Source organism: Phocoena sinus, chromosome 13, assembly GCF_008692025.1.
Source record: "Phocoena sinus isolate mPhoSin1 chromosome 13, mPhoSin1.pri, whole genome shotgun sequence".
Classification (NCBI taxonomy): domain Eukaryota; kingdom Metazoa; phylum Chordata; class Mammalia; order Artiodactyla; family Phocoenidae; genus Phocoena; species Phocoena sinus.
The window spans coordinates 83,640,554-83,660,955 of record NC_045775.1 but is presented as its reverse complement, the minus strand read 5'-3'; the positions used below and the strand labels follow the sequence as shown (position 1 = coordinate 83,660,955).

Below are 20,402 nucleotides of genomic sequence, written 5' to 3'. Positions count from 1 at the left end.
AAAGATCTTAAAATTTGTATGGAGAACACAGAGGACCCCGAATAGCCAAAGCAGTCTTGAGGGAAAAAAATGGAGCTGGGGGAATCAGACTCCCTGACTTCAGACTATACTACAAAGCTACAGTAATCAGGACAGTATGGTACTGGCACAAAAACGGAAATATAGATCAATGGAACAGGATAGAAAGCCCAGAGATAAACCCACCCACCTGTGGTCAAGTAATCTATGACAAAGGAGGCAAGGATACACAATGGAGAGAAGACAGTGTCTTCAGTAAGTGGTGCTGGGAAAACTGGACAGATACATGTAAAAGAATGAAACTAGAACACTCCCTAACACCATACACGAAAATAAACTCAAAATGGATTAAAGACCTAAATGTAAGACCAAACACCGTAAAACTCTTCGAAGAAAACAAAGGAAGAACACTCTTTGACATAAATCACAGCAAGATCCTTTTCGACCCACCTCCTAGAGTAATGGAAATAAAAATAAACAAATGAGACCTAATGAAACTTAAAAGCTTTTGCACAGCAAAGGAAACTATAAACAAGATGAAAAGACAACCCTCAGAATGGGAGATAATGTTTGCCAATGAATCAACAAAGGGTTAATCTCCAAAATATGTAAACAACTTATGCAGCTCAATATTACAAAAACAACCCAATGAATAAATGGGCCTACGACCTAAAGAGACATTTCTCCAAAGGAGACACACAGATGGCCAAGAGGCACATGAAAAGATGCTCAACATCACTAATTAATAGAGAAGTGCCAATCAAAACTACAGTGAAGTATCACCTCACACTGGCTAGAATGGGCATCTTCAGAAAATCTAGAAACAACAAATGCTAGAGTGGGTGTGGAGAAGAGGGAATCCTCTTGCACTGCTGGTGGGAATGTAAATTGATACAGCCACTATGGAGAACAGTATGGAGTTTCCTTAAAAAACAAAAACTAAAATTACCATATGACCCAGCAATCCCACTACTGGGCATATACCCAGAGAAAACCATAATTCAAAAAGACACATCCACCCCAATGTTCATTGCAGCACTGTTTACAATAGCCAGGTCATAGAAGCAACCCAAATGCCCATCGACAGATGAATGGTTAAAGAAGTGGTACGTATATACAATGGAGTATTACTCAACCATAAAAAGGAACGAAATTGGGTCATTTGTAGAGGCACGGATGGACCTAGGGACTGTCATATAGAGTGAAATAAGAAAGAGAGAAACAAATATCGTATATTAACACATATATGTGGAATCTAGAAAAATGGTACAGATGTGAACTGGTTTGCAAGGCAGAAATAGACACACAGATGTAGAGAACAAACGTATGGACACCAAGGGGGGAAAGTGGCGGTGAGGTGTGGTGAGAAGAATTGGGAAATTGGGATTGACATATATACACTTATATGTATAAGATAGATAACTAATAAGAACCTGCTGTTTAAAACAATAAATAAATAAAATAAACTTTAAAAAATAAAGAAAAGAAACCATTAATGTCCTCTGGTTAAAAATAATGAAGGTGTGGTTAGGGTGGTAGTTCAGGTAACCAGAAAGCAAGGTAGAGACATTGCAGAGATACTAATTCAAAAACGTACTGAGCACCACCTGTCTTCCTGGACACAAATTCAGCAGGGCTGCTTAGCATCCTCTTCAAAAGAGACAACAGGGTCAGATACAGGACAGAACAGGCAGGTAGGTACTTGGGGAGCAGAGGAGCGAGGGTCATAAAGGGACACTGGATCTTCCTTTGCTTTCCACTGGAGAAACCTTGGTAACATCAGGATGGAGAAGGGACACCTCGAGTGTCTAGGAGTTTGACCACCTAATGGCACATGTGTCACAGTAGGTGAGAGGTGATATAGGGTCAGTGAATCTTTCCCCGGTGGGTTTGAACACGCTCACTGTCCTTGCTCTCCGTGTGGGTCCACGCTCTCTCTGGTGCTGGGGGGAGAGAGTTACCCAAGAAAATAAGGCACAAGAGCGGCCTCAAGAAACTCTCCCTTCAGACACCTGACAGATTCCCTTTTCAACCTCCCGCCCCACAACCAAGGGAAGTGAGAAATTGTCTTCACCTAAAGAAAGAATTGCTTTTTTTTTTTTTTTGCGATACACCGGCCTCTCACTGTTGCGGCCTCTCCCATTGCTGAGCACAGGCTCCGGGCGCGCAGGCTCAGCGGCCATGGCCCACAGGCCCAGCCGCTCCGCGGCATGTGGGATCTTCCCAGACTGGGGCACGAACCCGTGTCCCCTGCATCAGCAGGCGGACTCTCAACCACTGCACCACCAGGGAAGCCCAAGAAAGAATTTCTTACTTTTCTCAAAGTGGATCAACTCCTGCCTCTGTACTTGCTTAGATTTGGAAGTGGAAGGAGTCAAGAAATAGGGTTCAGACCTGATTTGTAAATTCCAAGTCACTTTCCTGGTAATCAGAAATGGATTCGATTTAATTCCACACTCATTTAGTGAATGCAAATATCTTCCAGGAGAAGGAACTGGAGAAAAATACTGAATGTTAATGCAACGAACCTCTCCCTACCTTGCTCTCTCTCACAGTTTAGTGAGAGTGTATGTCAAAAAGTATATGAAATATTACATGCTGAGCCTAAGTTGTGTTCTGTTATAAAAATCACAGCACTCTCTCTTTATTTCATATGTGTAATTGGTTTTTTCACTGCTCCATGAATGACATTTTTATGAAGACCAAAATGATGTGTGCGACCTATTGGAAACTTACACTGATAGGAGTTTCTAATAAAATAAATAGCCCCGCTAATAATGATCCCTAATGTTAAAAGTACTTTGTTCATTACTTCAGAAACTTCCTGTAAATTTTGTGGGAAGCAGCTCCCTTTGTATGGCATTTTACATAGACCTTTTACTACTGGGTTGTCCCTTTACTTAGGAGCTTAAATGAAATGAAAATAGGACAGGCTTGTAGATCTTTTTAAGGTATAAAGGGTTGATGGCAATAGCCATTGAACCAAGAATTGGTAAGATTAGGGAAAGAAATGATAAAAGTGGGTTTTAAATCCTTTTTTTAAAAAATCCCTTCCATATCTGTTCATCTCTTGTTCATTCCTTATCCTGTCTATGCTTATTAAGGCAGACTTGTGAAACTGCTTTGTATGCTACTGAGTTTAAATACTCTGTATTACAATGTTTGTTTTTCCCTCCCTTTAGGAGATGACCTGGCTTCCACCACTTTCAGCTATTCCAGCACCTGGAAAAGTGGAACCGAGCAAATTTCCATTTCCAAATAAGGTGAGATCCTGCGTTGCCCAGGTTGAATAGGCTTTTTACTCACACAGAGATTTTTAGTGGACAGTGGGTTTCCCTTGATTGTCTTTTCCTCTGTAAATATTCCTGCTACAGGCACATGGATCTGATTTTCAACAGTTTGCAAGCATAGGTCTGTTCATTCCAAGGGAAGAAATCAAACTTGCAGTCCTACCTACCTCCACTTCCATACTTCCTGCAAAATATGACGAATATTACAATTATCATGTTATCTAAAAACACTTGTGAAGTTGAAATGCATCTTACGATCATTTTATACATCCAGTGTGATTGTATGTCTTGTTTTTTCCTGAAAAGCTGTTATTAAATTAATGATGTATTTTAAAATCAGTGTCTTAGAATTGAGGACATGAAGTATATAATTTCTCGGTTATCTTTTATAAAGCTGAAAATATTTTCTAGGACTTAAAAAAAATGATTTCCATATTTTCTAAGAACCAGCATACACAGAATATCAGCTACAAAATATATTTAAATTATACATGAGTCTAATAAGTTTTGATTTTTATTAACCATCCAACACGTAATTACATATTCATTATAAAGGTGAAATTATGCACATAGAAGAAGCAAAATATGAAAGTTTCTCATGCCCTTGTCCAGATTTTACTTCCCTACCCACAGGTTACTATCAGGAGTTTGGTGTGTACCATTTCAGTCATTTTCCCCGTGTGCAGTTTTTTAAAAATCCTAAATGGTACTAAAAGTACTTTTTCTAAGAGTAGACTTTTTCCCAGATACACACAGTACATAAATATCATTGCTAAATATTAACATCACAATGTTCTAAAGTAAATTATTGAAATAATAATTCATTATTATCCCAATGGTAAATTCCATTCTAAGAGTCGGTTTTTGTTTGCCTTAACAAGGCGTATTTAGAGATCTTCCCAAGTGAATATGTAGAGATTTCCTTACTTTTTCTTAACAGCAGCAAAATATCTCATAGTGTGAATTTGCTGTGATTTATTTGTTCAAGCTCCTTGAATGGCCATTGAGACTGTTAATGGTTCACTGTTAACACAAGCACTGTTACAGCACACGGTTTTTGTAAGTGCCTCTGTGTGTGCCTCTCTTTCAGTGTCTCTTGTCCAGACACCTAGAACAGGAGCCAGGGTGCTGGAGGCATCAGAAGCCTTATTTACCCTTGACTATGTTTCAAGAGTATTTTTTTATGAATCTTTGCCAGTGTTTAATATTATCTGGTTTTTTATCATCGTGTCTGTAGTATGGATGAAAAACTGTTATCTCGTTAATTTGCACTTCTCCAGTAATTTCTGAGTTTGAGCATTGACTGTTTTTCCTTTGCAAATTGCCCATTCATGTCCATTGCCACTTTAAAAAAATGATTCGGGGCTTCCCTGGTGGCGCAGTGGTTGAGAGTCCGCCTGCCGATGCAGGGGACACGGGTTCGTGCCCCGGTCTGGGAAGATCCCACATGCCGCAGAGCGGCTGGGCCTGTGAGCCATGGCCGCTGAGCCTGCGCATCCGGAGCCTGTGCTCCGCCACGGGAGAGGCCACAGCAGTGAGAGGCCTGTGTACCGCAAAAAAAAAAAAAAAGATTCATAGGAACTCCTTATATCTTACTCATTTGCCTGTTCTATATGATGCAACTATTTTCTTGCAACCTTACTTATGGACCTTTTATACTAGCAAAGTGTTTAATTTTCATGTCAGAGAAAAAAGATCTTTCCTGGCCCAACATTCTAACAACGTTCTCTATTTTATTGTAATTCTTTTATAATTTTTGTTTTTAGGTTTAAAAATTTTGTTTGCTTGCATTGGTGTGTCATAGGATTCTAGCCTTATTCTTTTCATTGGTTGAGTAGATTATGACAACACTATCAACAAATTAGCCCATCTTCCCCCCACTGGTTTGAAATACCACCTACGTCAACAACTGAAAGTCTCATAAATACACAGTTTTGTTTCAGGACTGTCTATTCTGTTCTTTTGATATATTCATCTCATTCTTTCCCAATAACTCATTGTTTAAGTCAGAGGTCAAATAACTTTTTATTTAAAGGATCAGATAGTAAATGGTTTAGGCTTTGCAGGCAATATCTGAATGAATGAATGTGACTATGTTCAAATAAAACTTTATTTACAGAAACACAATTAGTAAAGAAGTCTTACAACTCAATAATAGAAAGAGAACTCGTTTTAAGAATAGGCAAAGGATTTAAATAGACATTTCTCCAAAGGTGATCTACAGATAACTAATAAACATATGAAAAGACACTATTGCTCTCATTTAGGAAATGCAGATCAGAACTACCATGAGATACTCCTTCACACCTACTTAAAGGGCTAAAATCAAAGACAGACAATACCCAGTGTTCACACGAGTGTGGAGAAATTGGAACCCTGATGTCAGTTGCCGGTGGGATCTTAAAATGGTGCAGCCTCTTTGAAAAAGTTTCAACATTTCCTCAAAGGTTAAACATTGCATTATTGTATGACCCAGCAATTCCACTCCTAGGTATATCCCCAAGAGAATTGAAAACACACGTCTGCAAAAAATCTTTTACACGCATGTTCACAGCAGCATTGTTCATAACAGCCAAAAAGTGGAAGCAATACAAATGTGCATCAACTGATGAATAGATAAACAAAAGTGATATATCTTTATAATGAAATATTATGCCACATAAAAAGGAATGAAGCATTGATACACGATTCAACATGGATGAACCTTGAAAATATGCTGAGCAAAGGTGAAAGACCAGGGCTTCCCTGGTGGCGCAGTGGTTGGGAGTCCGCCTGCCAATGCGGGGGACACGGGTTCGTGTCCCGGTCCGGGAAGATCCCGCATGCCGCGGAGCGGCTGGGCCCGTGAGCCATGGCCGCTGAGCCTGCGCGTCCCGAGCCTGTACTCCGCAATGGGAGAGGCCGCGGCAGTGAGAGGCCCGCATACCGAAAAAAAAAAAAAAAAAAAGGTGAAAGACCAGTCACAAATGACAACATGTCCAGAAGAGGCAAATACAGAGAGACAGAAAATAGATTAGTGGTCGCTTACAGCTTAGGGGTAGGGAGAGAGGGTTGAGTGCCAGCTAAAGGATAAAAGCTTTCTTTTTGAAGTGTTGAAAATGTCCCAAAGTCCCTTAATAAGAATGATTCCAATGTGTTATTGTTAAATATAATAATTTCTTTATTTTTCTGTGTCCAGCTGAGGGTACTTCCTTCTATTTTTCTGTGTCCAGCTGAGGGTACTTCCTTCTATTTTTCTAGCTTTCTGAATATTTTAAAGATTTGAATTTTCTTTCCATTTAAAAAAATTAAGGTATAATTTACAAACAGGCACTTCCCTGGTGGCACAGTGGTTAAGAATCCACGTGCCAATGCAGGGGACATGGGTTCAAGCCCTGGTCCAGGAAGATCCCTCATGTCTCGGAGCAACTAAGCCCGTGAGCCACAACTACTGAGCCTGTGCTCTGGAGCCCACGAGCCACAACTGCCAAAGCCCGCATGCCTAGAGCCCGTGCTGAACAATAAGAGAAGCCGCCGCAACGAGAAGCCTGCACACTGCAATGAAGAGTAGCCCCCGCTCGCCACAACTAGAGAAAGCCTGCACGCAGCAATCAAGACCCGTTGCGGCAAAAAAAAAAAAAAAATAGGTGACTTTACAGAGTGTGGGAACATTACATGATTTTAATAATGCTTTTCTTTCAAAAAGTTCACAATAAGTGCTGGTAACGTATCTTGTATCGGACTTCCCTGGCAGTCCAGTGGCTGAGACTCCGTGCTCCCAATGCAGGGGGCCCAGGTTTGATCCCTGGTCGGGGAACTAGATCCCACATGCTGCAACTAAGAGTTCACAGGCCGCAACTAAAAGATCCCACAACGAAGACCTGGCACAGACAAATAAATAAATAAATATTTTTTTAAAATTTTATCTTGTATCCATGAAATAAGACTTCATTAGTGTCATTCCTACTCTGACGAATCACCATAAACCTAGTGACTCACGACAACATAAATTTACTATCTTACAACTCTGGAAGACAGAAGTCTGAAATCAGTTTCACGGAGCTAAAATTGAGGTGTGGTCAGGGCTACGTTTCTTCTGAATGTTTTAGGGAAGAATTTGTTCTCTTGTCTTTCTTGGCTTCTAGAGGCTGCCCTGCTTACTTAGCCTGTGGCCCTCATCATGCTGACCTCTGACCTCCTTGTCACATCTTCTCTGACTCTCCTGCCTCCTCCTTTTCCTTATAAGGAACTTTGTGATGATACTGGGCCCACCTGGATAATCCAGGATAATCTCCCATCTCAAAATAGTTAACTGAATCACGTCTGCAAAGTCCCTTTTGCCATGAGAGGTAACATATTCACAGGGCCTGGGAATTAAGATACAGACAACTTTGGAGGAGCCCTGACTGTGCCTACTTCAAAGACATCACTAGTTCTCACCCATAGTGCACCTCTTTTAACCTGTGTCTCAACTATTTAGTATTCTGACAGCTGGAGGCTTGCAATTCATTAATTAGACTACTAATGTTTGAGATGATCACAGTTGCTAGTATGTAGGAGTTAGAATTGTTTATGGAATTTGCAGGGCAGAGTCTCCAAAATGACTAATAAATAATGAAATTAAGCCCTTATTGAGATTAAAGGGGCATTTTGACCTCACAAGTAAAGTCGATTTAAATGTGCTTTCTGAGTTACCAGTACCATTAAATTAATTAGCTACATACTTCCAAGAATTTCCCCAATTTGTCTGGGTATTGAAGGGTATAATATATAATAAAGTCAATTGATACTGAACTTGGATGTTTTTTTCTATTCTCTGGAGGCTTAATTTGGAGTCACAATTCCCTAGACAAACACTATCAGACGTGCCTGCCTCATTCTTCAAATCTCAGAAGTTATTGACTTTGGTAAAGAAAAGAATGCATGCCATTATGAGGTATTTCAACCAAGAAGAAGAAATGAATTTGCTTTGTCCTTTTCCCTCGATTTCTGTAGCAGTCTCCTAAGTTCTGAAATGCAAATAGAGAGCTAAAATTGTAGAAATTTTTCCATACTCAGAAGGCATCTGTGCAGATCTAATGGCATTTCACAAGCATTTCATGTGGCAATGAATGCCAGATCTGATGGGATCAGACCTGGTTTGAAACTATTCTTGCTGATCAGTTTCTAAAGCATTAGGCAGAAGAGTTCTAGCATGATTACAGAAATGAGAATCCTATTGCCGTCCTCTTTCTACAGTACAAGGAGAATGAAAGCCAGCAAGTGTGAAGGAAAGTGCTTTGAAGTTGGGAAGTTTATGATATATCTCCCTCTTTGGGTTCCTAGCATGCTTCAGAAACGACCACAAAATGCTTGGGCTAAAACTTTATGTTTACTTCATTACCTCAAAGTAAACATTTAAATTTACTGTCATTTACATTATTTCAATTGTTTTGAGCTTTAGAGAAAAGAAAGTGATTGGTGAGGAAGAAGGAAGACCAAACCACATCAAGTGGTGCTTTTTCCTAGAGTAATTAGCTTTATGTGGAGGTCTGAAAATCAAAGAAGATATATTTCCATTTCTTGCCTTTTGTAATTCTAATGATGTACTGACAGACAAGCAAGAGGAGGTAAGGGTACAGCAGTCCTCAGATGGTTCCAAAAAGCCATTTTTAAGGAGTGTTCTCACAGGATAAAGACTGCCCTCCATCAGCAACATGGCTTAAGAACAACTATATTTTATCAGTTTAAGCTGCATATTTTTTTCACATTTTAAGATCCCCAAAATCAGGATTTGTTTTACAGCTGATGGCATTTTACAATTAATTGGCAGCCATTTTCTTCCATAGTAATACATGAAGTAATGCAGCCTTACACAGTTTTGTTATGTGTGATGAAATGCGGTATTTATTATCGTGCTTCCTTGAATGGCTTTCTCGGCTGCCAGTGAACTTGGTTATTTCTGCCTTCAGTACAGTGATTTGTAAAACTTTACTTCCCAGCTAAATACCACCTTTGAAGAAGTTTTGGGATTCCTGTGTACCCAACTCGGTGTTGGGAATGCAGGATTTAAAAAAAGAGAACAAGTTTCCAACTGCAGCTATTCTTCTAAATAACTAGGAAGTGGTTCTCCTCTTTGTGCACATGACTGTCAGAATGACACACACTTGCTGAGTGAATGTGGGAAATTAAAAGCAGTAGAGTAGGGCTCCCCTGGTGGCGCAGTGGTTAAGAGTCTGCCTACCGACACAGGGGACGCAGGTTCGTGCCCCGGTCCGGGAAGATCCCACATGCCGTGGAGCGGCTGGGCCCGTGAGCCATGGCCGCTGAGCCTGCGCGTCCGGAGCCTGTGCTCTGCAGCAGGAGAGGCCACAGTGAGAGGCCCGCGTACCGCAAAAAAAAAAAAAAAAAAAAAAACACTAAAAGCAGTAGAGTAATCTCAGAAATGCCCTGTTAGGAATTACAGGCAACTTTTTCTTATACTTTCCTATTTTTCTGAATTATTTTTTAATAAATAAATGTTACTTTTTGTGGTTTAAATAGCAAATGCTACTTAATAGGATGGAGCCATCCTTGGGTCAAGACAATTAATAATAGTAGCGTTCTTTTTGTATACTTTAATATGTACAGTTTATGTTATATCATGTATACCTTGATAAAGCTTTTTTTTAAGGAGTCATAGTTGAAAAGACAATTCCTGTAATGGAAATTTGACACAGCGTAGTGTAAACATAAAGAAAACAAATAAGTCCTTCTGAGATTCAGGAATATTTCCAAGAACAGGTAACCCTTGAGCTTTTTTGTTCTGAGCCTGGAAGGAAGAATGAATTTCGCCAGGCAGAAAACAGAAAATGGCAGGACATGCATCCCAAAGATGAGGACAGGCTCTCGAGGCTTGAAGCACTCCCACACAGCAGTGGTGAAATGCCTCTCAGCCCCGGGTTCTCATAACTTGCATACATGTCACCTCCTCTGCTGACTCACTGGGCTCCCAGGCCCGGAAGGCAGGGGCTTTGTACCCTCACTTCTGTAACCCTTGAGGACCCAACAGAGAACCTAGCAGGACTCCTTGAATGCTCCCAGAGGAGGCTGAAATGACATTGCCCAGATGTGTTGAGCCACGCCCCAGGCATCTACTCAGGGACGATGTTCACAAAGGGAGAGAAGGCCTTTGAGACAGAAGCTATAGGTGTAAGGGTGTCTATCTGGGTGGGGCAGCAGGAGACACAGAAGCAGAAAGGGCTTCAGTGCCTGGGGCTTGTTGCCCTCTGCTCTGAACCCAGCCTGGCTCTGTGAAGGATGGAGGATCTGCACACCCTGTGGGGCCCCCAGGTTTTGCAGCCAGCTGGGCAGGGCAGTAGTCCTTCATGGACCCTGTCTCAATTCATTCATTCTTTTATAACTCTCCTGTATATTTCATATTAAATGGGACTTTTGCAAGGAAAGAGGATGTGAATTCCCGAGACAAAATTTAGCATTTCACTTTAATGGAAATAAAATCAGGTTCAATCACTGTTTACCTGATCAATAACTGAACTCAAATACCACATAGTACTGACTTTCTGCCATTTCAGATAAGTGGAAATCTGTAATAATCTTTCCACCCACCAATGTGAGATTGACAGCAGTTGTTCAGCGGAGTGTCCCTGATGGGATGGTTGCCAGCCTCGTCTGCAGAAAGGTGGTGAGAGTGAAGGTACATTCAAAGGGAAGTGGGTTAGATTAAAAGTCAATAATATAGGACACTTCGCTGGTGGTGCAGAGGTTAAGAATCCGCCTGCCAGTGCAGGGGACACGGGATCAGTCCCTGGTTTGGGAAGATCCCACATGCCGCGGAGCAGCTAAGCCCGTGCACCACAACTACTGAGCCTGCGCTCTAGAGCCCGCGAGCCACAACTGCTGAAGCCCACGTGCCACAACTACTGAGCCCATGTGCCACACGTACTGAAGCCCACGTGCCACAACTACTGAAGCCCTCATGTCTAGAGCCCATGCTCCGCAGCAAGAGAAGCCACTGCAATGAGAAACCCATGCACCACAACAAAGAGTAGCCCCTGCTCGCCTCAACTAGAGAAAGCCTCTGTGCAGCAACGAAGACCCAATGCAACCAAAAATAGATTAATTAATTTCTAAAAAAAGGATTGAAAAGAAGGACTCAAACAAGTACATGTGCATGTGTGTGTGCTTACCAGGTACTGAGGAGACGGGGAAATAGGGAAACACTGCCGAAAGGGTAAGGAATTTTACTCTGGAATGATAGAAATATTTTGCAACTAGATGGGGGTGGTGGTTTAGTACATTGTGACTGTATGAAATGCCACTGAATTGTTCAGTTCAGAGTGGTTAATTTTATGTTGTGTGAATTTCACCTCAATAAATAAAACAAAAAGTCTGTAATACAACATGGAAGTGATTGTGAGCTCTGTTACCAGAGCTGCTTAACAAACACGTAAATGTTTCTCATTACGGTAGCTGGTAGAGATTATGATCCATGATTAGGTTCTGAATGACCAGTAATATATCTCATATTCAACTTACATTTTGAAAGTCAAAATAAGAAAATTAATTGATATTTCTTGTTTTTCTTTCTTTTTTTTTTTTAGGACTCTCAGCTCACTTCCTCGGGACACAGTAATCCAAGTAAGAAAAGTTTCTCTCTGTAGCTTCATATGTGGGCGTTGGAGGGGGTGGAACAGGTGAGGAGGTTTAAAAGAATTTCACTAAAAGACAAAATCAAGTGGGGAAAGGAGGGCCATTTGTCCAAGTGCTACCCCAAATGGATAAGATGCATGGTGAATGCTCCTCTGTCTTTTTATTCAAGGGAGGGAGGGCCAAAACATAAAATGGTGAATTTCAAACCAACCCTAGGAGGAAGGAGCGCCATCCTTTCTTATAGTTGGCCTCTGGTATGTGTGAGGGGAAAAATTTTTAAAGGCAGCTAATGAGTTACCTAAATTGAGAGAAAATAGGTAGGTAAAGAGATCAGAAGACCTCATGATAAATGTCCTTAGAATCCATGAAGAAACCATGCCCTCTTCCAGGGAGAAACAGACTAAAGGGTCCAGGAAGGAATTTCATTACTGAACCCAGTGTCTAATAAAACATGTGGGCTTCATCATCAAAGAGAGAATATCATTCCATGAAGTATTGTTTTAATTCTCTTCTTTGGCACTGTTAATTGGTATTAATGTTTTCTTGAGCATTAAATATGCATAAGCTACCCCATTCATGTCGTGAAAGCACACCCACGAGGACTGGGCTCTGTTAGTCTCCTGATCGGCCAGTCGGCTGAGAGCATCCCTTGCAAATTTCAAAGCTATGTTTAAAGATGAAAATCACTCTGAGCCAGTAGATGTGTCTTAGGAACTGAGGCTCACCTACTGAGCATCTGTGAGGGCCGGAGGATTATGAAGAAAAGACATCCAGACAAATGTATTGGGAAGCCCCAGACTTTTAATGCACAGCTAGAGAAAGGCCAGGGTAGGAGGATGATGGCATAATGATCCACAGGCAGTATCCCTTAGTTATCCCACCCTGTGCTGGAATTTGCTGTGAGTACTAGCACCAGGGAAGAGGTGAAATGCCAAGGGACGTGAAATCTGTAGAAATTAATAAATGTAATAGTAAGGAAAGGAATCAGGAGATGCAGGGTTAGGTCCGTGAGGTGTGTAGGCATCAGGATCGTATGCCAAAGGCTAGAGCGTACGGAAGAAGTGCCATTGCTTCCCTCACCATTTCTTTCCATTTGAATTTAAACAGTTCAGGGTAAAGGGAGGAGAAAATAGATAGAATAGAATAAATGTACCTTCTCTCAGCTTGGAGTCTTTGACATAAAGAAGAACAAAGGAAACAGCTGTTCAGTACCGTCTGTGTTCAGTCTCTTCTTTACGTATGCTATTTTATTTAATCCTAACCATAGCTGTGTGAAGTAGGCATGACATCTCCATTCTGCACGTGATGAAAATGAGATTCTGCAGTTAATAACTAACCCATTACCTTGACCCCCAGAATGTTGCTTCTGTCCCTTCAGTGTGAGATTGAATTCTTGTCCAAGATTTCTGTTTTCATCTGGCGTATTTTTACAGCATGCCATAACTTTCACTCGCGGATGCTACGATTGAGATTATGTAAAAGCAGACCTATCTTCTGGGGAATTGTGAGGGGCACTTGCATGGTGTGGTATAAATCCCTCTGGCATTTCATCATCTGAGGACATTTGTAATTGGTTTTCTCTTTTCTAGGGGTAAGGGGATTTTCCTTTTCAAATAAATCCCCGCCCCTCAAAACCAAGCACATCTATAAAAAGGTAATATCACTATTTAAAAATCATAGTGATGTGGCATATATATATATATATATATATATATATATATATACACAATGGAATACTACTCAGCCATAAAAAAGAATGAAATAATGCCATTTGCAGCAACATGGATGGACCTAGAGATTATCATACAAAGTGAAATAAGTCAGACAAATATCATATGATATCACTTATGTCTGGAATCTAAAATATGACACAAGTGAACTTACTTACAAAACAGAAACAGACTCACAGACGTAGAAAACAAACTTATGGTTACCAAAGGGGAAGGGGGGATAAATTAGGAGTTTGGGATTAGCAGGTACAAACTACTCTATATAAAATAGTTAAACCACTAGGTCCTGCTGTATTGCACAGGGAACTATATTCAATATCTTGTAATAAACCATAATGGAAAATAAAAAAATAAAGATAAAAATTGCAGTGTCCTCTGTAGATTATAGCACATTGGAAATTTTAGGAGAGCTGGTCCCACCAGCATTTCCTGTGCTGTTTCTTGTATTTGGTTTGGAATCATTACAGCTTTGGGAGTCATGACTCCAGTAAGTATGTAGAAAATAGGAAAAAACTGTACTTCAGAGAGACAAAATGTGTATTGATGGACTGACCTTCCCCACTTTTTAGGTCAGTCATTCTTATCTTTTTGAAATTAGAAAAACTAAATTGTGTAGGTACTAAGAGAAGAGAGTGTATAAATTAAACAGAAAATTATTTTTTAATCCAAATCTTTTTAAAGAGAGTTACTTTAGCCAGTTTGCTGATTACTGATTAATTTAATTTAATATAAAATAGAAGCTAATTAAGTATTGAGAAACTTAAATATTAAAACAGGTGATGTATGTCTACAGTTTTTTAAAAGCGTAAGACTGTCCTGTTCAGGTGGCAGCCTTGAACATAAGCGCTTCTTTCCCTGCCTTCAGAGTCTCCATTGAACTAACCATAAAGCAAGAGTGATACAAATAAATCCGTAACAGCACTGAGAACCAGAAATTCAGCTGAGTGTCTGGAAAATGGAGACTGGACAGGACCCTACTGTTAGATAGATAATCCTGGGCAGGGAAGGTCATGACCCAGAAAAAGAAAAAAGGAAAATAATGAACCAAACAGGAACAAGCTGTGGTGGTAGAGGGAATGTCCTTGGGAGCTCCAGGAGAGACTTGATTTCCTCTCAACCCCAACAGAGAAGAGGCGTGGACTGTGATAGTGATAGGAACATGGCCATTCTTCCACCCATTACTCCTCTACCACTATCCTAGTGGGTTTTCGTACAGAGCTTTCAGTCTGGCTTTCCTCCCTCAAAAAAACAAAATACAAAAAAAACCATAGTAATATTTGCTAAGAAAATGAACAGCTAACTAGAACTTCTAGTTGGGAGCTAGTACCTAAGAGAGAAGCAGAATAGATTCTGAGATAATACCAGACCTTAAACATAGATATCTCTGATGGGTGGAGGAAGAGCTAACTTTTCTCAAGAAGGAAGTAAACCGAAATGCTATACACCCAGAATAAAGTATTTCCTGTTTTTGTTGGGGAGTGAGAGAGCAGTCAGGGCTCCCAGCTTGTCTTGAGGCCTCTTCTCCTGAACCCTAAATGAAGCCTTCCAGTTAACATACCCTGTCCACTTAGAAGGAGCCCTAAATCAGCCCTTCCCTACAAGGGAGACGTACGTTAGCAAAATGGATCAATATACTAATATGGGAAATCCACGCCAGTACCTTTGTTAACCAGCCTGTTATCATTCAAAGATGTGAATACATAACCCAGGAGCACCAAAGAGAAGGAATGACCCAGAGGAAATCTACTTAATTCAAGGAACAGAAGAAAAAATTTTCAAATGTAATTACAGTCTTCAGAAGGATTTGAAATTATTTGCATCAAATAAGAAGACCAGATTGGTATGAAAAAGAAGCAGTTACAGAGCAAATGAGCACTCCGGAATTAAAAATAGGGTTGACGAAATTTAAAAATTTAACAGATAATAGCTGAAGTCTGAAGTCTGGAATATAAGGTTGAAAACATTTTTTTTTCTGAATATAAAGCAAAAGTCAGATGGAAGATATGAAAGGAAGTTAAGTTACATGGAAGATTTGTCAGGGTGGAAAGGTCAAATCCAGCTAGTAGGAATACCAGAAAAAGAAAATGGATATGAATAAATAATAATAGAAATAGAATTCCTCAGGAAATGAGCACTCATTGTCAAAAACACTTGTGTACAATGAAACAAGAGCAAGGAAAAAGAACAGACAGCAGAGAATTAGAGAGACCTCCAAGGACTTCAGATATTGGAATTACCAAGCCCAGAATATAACATAAGAGTGCTTACTTTAATTTACAGAAATGAGAGAATTGAAAATATGATGAAGAACAAAAACATTTGAAAATGTACTAATCAGAACCTCTAGAAGTTAGAAAATAAAAACAGAAATTAAAATTTCTTTGGTCAGGTTTAACAGCAGATTACACATAGGTGAAGAAAAAGTAATGAATCAGGAAACTTAAGAAATTATCTAGAATGTAGCCTAGAGAGACAGAAATGGAAAATATGAAAAGGAAGTTAACAAACCTGGAGTATAAAGTGAGAATTTACTAGAATTAATTAGAATTAACTTAACTAGAATTCCAGAAAAAGATAAGGGAACAGAGGGGATATTAAAGGAGATGATGGCTGAAAATATTCCAGAATTGAAAGACACTAACCCATAGATTCAAGAAACCCAATGAATCTTCCCAGTGAATCTTAAGCAGGATAAATAAAAAGAAGTCCACCCTAGACATATTATAGTTAAACTGCAAGCCACACAGGTAAAGGAAAAATTCTTAAAATGCCCTTAATAACTTCAAAGAAGTAACAATTAAACTTCCAGTTGACTTCTCAACAGCAGCCGTGTATCTGGAAATTGACAAGGTGATTCTCAAGTTTATTTGATAGAACAAGGGACCAAAAATAACTCAGACACTCCTTAAGAAGAAGCAGGTTGGAGCCTTGCCTTACTAATACTATTATATGAATGAATGAATGAATGAGTGAATGAATGAATGCATGTTTTAGCTAAGTAATGAAGATAATAATAAATTGAGCAATGAAACAGATATAAAGGACCCAGAAACAGACCACAGATTTATGAAAACTAGGTTCGTGTCAGAGCTAACAATGTAGATCAATGGGGAAAGAATGGGCTTCTTAATAGATAGTACCAGAATAATTGGTTATCTATAGGGAAAAAAAGGAAGCTATCTCCTACCTGACATCATATACAGAAACTATTCCAGGTATTTGTAGAAGACCTAAATGTGAACAGTAGAATTATACACTTTCAAAAGGTAATAGAGAACATCTTTCTGATGTGTTTCTTAAGTAGAACACCGAAAAAGTGTCAAATAAAGGAAAACGGCAGATTTTTTTTTTTTTTTTTTGGCTGTACACGGGCCTCTCACTGTTGTTGCCTCTCCTGTCGCGGAGTGCAGGCTCCAGACGCTCAGGCTCAGCGGCTATGGCTCACGGGCCCAGCCGCTCCGCGGCATGTGGGATCTTCCCGGACCGGGGCACGAACCCGTGTCCCCTGCATCGGCAGGCGGACTCTCAAGCACTGCGCCACCAGGGAAGCCCAAAATGACAGATTTTTATAAGGAGATGCTGCACAGCAGTGAGGGTGAATGAACCAAAGCTATGCACATCACATTGGCTGAATCTAAAGTCATATCATTGAATGACAGAAGTAATCTCAGAAGAATGCCTACACTATGATTGCATTCATATGAAATTTAAAATCAGGAAAAACTAAAGACTTTTATTTACAAATTAATTCATGGTGGCAGAAACTGTCAAGAAAGGGAGAATGATTAACACAAAACTCCATTGCTAGCTAGCTGGGCTTGAATAGGACACAAGCTCAGGAGGCTTCTGGGTTATTTCTTGTCAGTGTCCCCTTTCTGGGCCTGGAAGGTGTTTTTACAGTTAACTCATTTTACTTTTTAAAAACTGTATATAAACATTTTTGTACACATTACATGCATGCTCTATTGAATTTCTCTTTAGGAAAAGCGTAGCCTTTACTTGAGACGAATGAACCTTTGCCACAATGAGATACAAGAATGAGAATCCATTTGACGTAAATATGGGAACCCTTGCCTTCTTTCAAGTGTAGTGGCCGTCCCTCCGTGCAGGTCCAGTCTCTCTACTGTTCCTTAGAGGCTAATATATATGTTGTTATAATATTGTAAATTCCGTTACTCATGTATAATTTTTCTCATGGCCTATGGGCAATTCCCAAAATTAAATTATTGATAAAATTAATATTAATGAGGATGACTCATTAATAGTTACTGAACAGAATATAAATATTTTAAATCTTGGCTATGCCGGAGGAAAGGTATAGCTGTGCATAGTGGGATGTGAGTTGCCTCACTTTGCATAGTATAAAAGAAGAGGTACTGTCAGAAGTTGTTTAATCAAAAAATAGGTTAAATTTATTCAAAGTTAAGATACCCACTAGACACTAAAGTTTAACAGAACTAACAGAAATTTTAAGCGGAAGGGAGGTGGTAGTATAAGTGTATTAAATACCTTATCTCTCATTTTTCATATCAGAAATCGTTACATACTGTCTGAAGTTGATTCATCTAGAAATAAGCATATTACTTAGTGTTACAGTTGCAGGGCTACCAGGACTAATGACAAAAGCAAGCACAGTCGTTACCTTTACTCTACTGTTCAGTTTTTTTTCTTTACGCTGAGCACAGATTACTTTTATTGTAAAGTGGTAGCACAGCAAAACTTGCCTTCGAAGCAGAATACAGCCTAGGTCTATTTTGATTTCCTTTTCATAGCGCTAATTATGGTACTCCAGCAGTGCAGTCATTTTCAGTTGAAGGGGCGTGAATTAGATATTATCTATGTTTCCAGAGAGACTACTCGACATAAAAGTCCTTGGTAGATTTACTGGATTAGACATGTAGCTACTGTCATTTTTTAAGTGACCTATTGGAGTCATCAAGCTGTTTCATACCTTAACTTGTATACTGTCTCAGTGGTATGTGTACCTTTCTCCTCTTTTTCCACTGTAGCGTGGGACACTGCATTAATGATAGGTCATCAGACAGAAGACATATACTGAGCATGTAATATATGTTTGGTACTGTGGAAGACTCAGGTAGACAAATATGGAGTGTCAAGTTGAAAGTATACATGTAATATACATATACACATACATACGTATTTATATGTGAGTATGAATGTATACATTTTCTTTCTATGGCTCGTTTTTTCTCTTTCTCTCTTTAATTATATTTCCGCCTGCAAAATGACCACACTGCACCTGAGCCTATCTCTTATGCCCAGTGTCTTAAAGATCAATGCAGGTTCGTTCCCTAGGAGAGCAGTGTTGAATCTATCATGAAAACAGCTGGAATAATCAGGACGAAGCCCCACCAGTCCTCATTGGCGGCGGAGAGGAAACATCTCCTGAGCACCCAACTGAAAAATCCCTTACTGAGAATTTTTTCCAGCTCACATTCATCATTTTCCCTCGGGTCCTGATAAAGAGCCTATGATTCTCCATGGCTTGTGCACATAGACACTTCAAGTTAACTTCAGAAATTACATCACGTAAAATTTCCAGACATTGGGGAGAATTTTGTGTTTCATTCTTTCTGAAGGGCAAACATAGTTTTACTTCCTGACTCCATCCTGCGTTTCCTTTTCTCCAAAAAGGTTAATTCATGATCAACTGAGAGCACTCATTCCCCGACTGTTCATAAATGCCCAGTTTGGCCCCATTGCATCCTTCCTGTTCGCCAGAACCTATTCTGTTTTCCCTGTTGCCACAACATAAGTGCTGCTAAGAGCAGAGATAATCGGCTGCAGCTTTGTTCCTGCGCCGATCCGGCTCCCGATTCCTGCAGCCCCCAGATCCCATGTGCAATAAGGCCTCTGTCCTCTCAGCCCACGGGTTGTCTGGCAGCGTTGTTGGTCAAGGTAAAACATATTTATTCAGACATCCAAACAATGTCTTCATGTATCATATTGATTTCCTTTTTTTTAATGGCACAAGTTGTTGAGAAACGTTTACTCCTGGGCTTCTGAGCCTGCTGCCTACATTCCTGATGATGATTGGATGTGGGGTAACTTCTGGCAGCTCCAGACCAGGGAAAGTAACCAATTTCTCCAAATTAAAGGGGGAAAAAAAGATCGCTATGTTTGAGAAAAATTAAACCTCCATTTAGTTTTATCTTAGGTAATGCAGGTGTTACAACTCTGTACTTTAGGATTCTGGCAGGAATTGTGGTTTCTCATTTGAAAAGTGATTTTGGACAGTACTAAGGTTATTTTCTAGCACCAAAGCCAGTTGACAAGGTCTTGCATGTCTCCTAAGTGAGTTTACAACAAACCTGGCCTGGAAGAGAAAATATATTATGAACGTACAAGCTTTAGAGCAAGTTTATTAATTCTCTGCCTCTGTTTTTCCTTCAGCATGGTTTCCCACGTACTGGGGCTCCGTCAGTGTTTGGTACTGAGGCAGTTAAAATAGATGTGACTTTTCACAAGGTGACTGTCCCTCACGTATGTCCCGGCAGTGTGTAGACACACATTAACACAGTTACATCTGAGATAGATGTGTGCACTATATGTCACTGTCTTCTTTCTCTCACAACCGTTCTGTTTGAAAGAACGAAAAGGAAAAGAAATTATAAAGTTTACTTTTGAGTTCAGTTTGGACGATATCTTCAGAATGTGTTCATCATGTAATTTAGGGGGTCATTCCCAAGCCTCGGTGACAATAAGCTAATGGCTACAGCTGACAAAAGGGACT

The 20,402-nt window shown here is 39.9% G+C and overlaps 1 protein-coding gene across 10 annotated transcripts in view; it reads left to right on the top strand.

The window, feature by feature from the left end:
• The window catches only part of AFF3 (AF4/FMR2 family member 3), a 618,492-nt gene that overhangs the window by 412,414 nt on the left and 185,676 nt on the right, over positions 1-20,402 (top strand). For all 10 annotated transcript variants that reach the window (XR_004352729.1, XM_032652346.1, XM_032652348.1 and 7 more), the window contains 2 exons: positions 3,201-3,281; positions 11,870-11,906. Coding sequence is in view for 9 of the 10 variants with exons in the window: in XM_032652346.1 (XP_032508237.1) it covers positions 3,201-3,281; positions 11,870-11,906 (118 nt within the window). In the remaining variant the exon portion in view is untranslated. The remainder of the gene's footprint in view (positions 1-3,200; positions 3,282-11,869; positions 11,907-20,402) is intronic.